This window comes from Thermobia domestica, chromosome 11 (genome assembly GCF_964235325.1).
Source record: "Thermobia domestica chromosome 11, izTheDome1.hap1.1, whole genome shotgun sequence".
NCBI classification, from domain to species: Eukaryota; Metazoa; Arthropoda; class Insecta; order Zygentoma; family Lepismatidae; genus Thermobia; species Thermobia domestica.
In genome coordinates this window covers 115,160,019-115,162,947 of record NC_137464.1, presented here as the reverse complement: position 1 = coordinate 115,162,947, position 2,929 = coordinate 115,160,019, and the positions used below count along the sequence as shown (strand labels likewise).

General features: G+C 35.0%; 1 protein-coding gene across 3 annotated transcripts in view; it reads left to right on the top strand.

Annotated features, from left to right (window-relative positions):
- Positions 1-1,285: 1,285 nt before the first annotated feature.
- LOC145664365 (uncharacterized) overlaps positions 1,286-2,929 on the top strand; it is a 68,548-nt gene continuing 66,904 nt past the window's right edge. Inside the window, exon 1 of one of the 3 annotated variants that reach the window (XM_081731008.1) lies at positions 1,286-1,550. In XM_081731008.1, coding sequence (XP_081587134.1) covers positions 1,487-1,550 — 64 coding nt within the window. In that variant the 5' untranslated portion in view covers positions 1,286-1,486. Of the gene's footprint in view, positions 1,667-2,929 lie in introns of all 3 variants that reach the window. The other 2 variants (XM_081731005.1, XM_081731007.1) reach the window with 2 other exon arrangements.

Genomic DNA, 2,929 nt, shown 5'->3' with positions numbered 1-2,929 from the left:
AGTGAAAGAAAATTCAGAAATCTTATTTAGCGCGAAAAACCTTCTCGTTCGCTGAAAACCGTGCTGTGTTGCAGAAGCACTGCAACGACCAGTCCCTTTAACTTCTGAGATAGGGGAAAGGAGACTTAACATTTGCTCCAATTGCCGCGCTGAAGGAATCTGGTCGTTGTATGCTCGCTGCAACAGAATATAAATTAGAGACTCTGTGACGGATTATTTTTCGCTTTTTAAAACGGATTAACGGAACGGACAGTTACAGAAGTAAAAAATATGTTATTTAAAGTGTATATATGCGAGTATTAAAAAGTATTTTTTCTGTTGCTTACTACTATTGATAATAATATTCTTTTTCTTGAAATACTTTGGTCGTTGCGCAACGCTGCAACGCTAACACTAGCCGCCACTGTGGTAGAGTAGTATTTTTCCATACTATTTTACCGTAAATTAACCGTAACGGTATATTCTTTTGGGGAAATGCTTCACGTATCAATGATATCCTATTAATACAGAAAAAAGTAATTAGAATTATGACAAATTCACATCAAACAGCGCATTGTAAACCTTTATTTAGAAATTTGAGAATATTAACTGTGATAAATTTGTACATATATACAGCTATTTTGTTTGTGAAAAACAGACTACCTGAATTACAGTGCAGATACAACTTGCATTCATACAATACAAGGTACAATAAACTCATAGATGTACCATATAAGAGACTCAATAAGTCGAAGAACAACTATAATGTACTAGGCATAAAATTGTATAATGGGTTGCCAAGTGAATTATCTTCAAGTCCCATGAATGTGTTTAAGCATAAATTATACAGTTGGCTAATAGAAAGACCGTTTTATTCATTAGATGAATACTTTACGCAAATTAAATGTGAAAGTTAACATATTGTAATTTTGATATATATTTTGACGTTGTCTATTGCCATAATTGGTTCAAGGACAATAAAATTATTATTATTATTAATTATATGTAAACTTTGTTATTTTTAAGTGACTGAAGAGAGGTAATCTTACAATGATGTTTTAAAAACTGGTCATTTGGGGGGGCCAGGGCAGGAAATCATTTAGGGGGGGCCTGGCCCCGGTGGCCCCCCCGTGGCTACACCTCTGAAGCACCGTCCAGCACGAACAATTGAGACTATTTTCGATAATAATTGCTAGAGCTATTTTGTCTTGACATTTTGCGTTGTTTTGTAATTCGCAAATCCTACGGTAATCGATACAGTAACTGTCTGAATCTGAGAAGCAAAAATTTGCAACTAGTGCTGGCCTTTCTCTCTCGCTCCTCTATCTGAAATAAAAGAAAAGCGAAAAACACTGCGTTTATGGGAAGTGCGAATATTAAAACTACAGAAATGAGAAATAATATTCTTGTATTTGTTTTCTACATGTTACTGTGATAGTGATTTGAATTTTATAAATGAACATTTAGTTCATAGGGCAATAGTAAACTAGTTTCATTATTTTACTAAATGTTGGAGCATTGCATTGGAGCGAAAGGAAATACGTACACTTTTTGGAAATGGAGTGAACTATGTATTACTTCGCAATAACTTAGAGATAATAGACTAAGTTGGCTATGTAGAAATTTTCTTAAGTTTCTTTGGGTTTATTCTTTTTATTTGCATGTTAGGCAAGGTGAAAGAAATTAGGTAAGTAGATAGGTAATGCATTAGGGATTTCGTCTAATTATAACACTACTGAACCTAACATAACCTTGGTGACTAACTGTTTATACGTGTAAGAGTCCGTTGATGGCCCTCCTGATCAGAGGAACTAAAACTGTTTTAAACGCTATTTTGCCGGTTTGGAAAGTGCACATTGTTCAGAACATTCATAGATACCAATCCTTAAACGAACCTTGCGGAGCTTCTAACACATTTCACTCGCTGTCGCTCGTTCAGCTATATTTTGTAAAGCAAGTGACACTGCATATATTATATTTGCAAGGGCAAATTTTTACTTTGACTCCAACTGTGACTTCAACCGATTCATGTGATCCGGTTCCCCGAGCAGTTTAGGAATCATTCCTAAACTGCTCCCGGAACCGGATCACATGAATCGATTACAATTACTAACACAGTGAAAGTAATGTACGATGTTAAGAATTATACTATAAGTACAAGGGCCACAATGTTACTATACGATGTTAAGAATTATACTATAAGTACAAGGGCCACAATGTTACTATACGAAGTTAAGAATTATACTATAAGTACAAGGGCCACAATGTTACTAAACATCAATTCAGGTGAAGCGGTGACTATGAATTTTGAGATCTAAATGGGGGGCTACCGCCCCCCAAACCCCCCGCTCAAGTACCATAAAGACAACCAAAATAATAATAAATAATCACACCACTACTATAAAGCTTAAGATAAGAAGGGAAAAATTTAAAAAAAAAAACACTCGTCTCTAATCATAAATCAGTGCGACAAAGAAAAAAAAATACATCTCAACAAGACAATAGGACAAGCAGCAGCAAACCAAATACTTTGCCTAATACTCAAATGCAAAACAAATCAAGAATAAAAATAATATGAATTAAAAAAAGAAAACACTCACCATTTCGCCATAGGAGAACACTCATGAATAATGAACTCATAACTGCTGATTCCACACACGAAAAAATAAGATACCAAGAACACATGCACAATACTCTACATTACTGAAAAATGTTCCTTTCCGCACACACGTCATTTTATTAAACCGAGCACACTTGCTATTATTACAAACAAGAAACCAATAAACGTCCACTTTTACAATACGTCGAAAATATCTTCAGTTTAGACCACAACTATGATAGGTTTTCTCTAACTCAATTCAACCAATTCAATTACGCGCTTCCCGCATGCAGCACACACATACATGCACACAGAACATGTGACTACTAACCAACTACCATATGACTACAC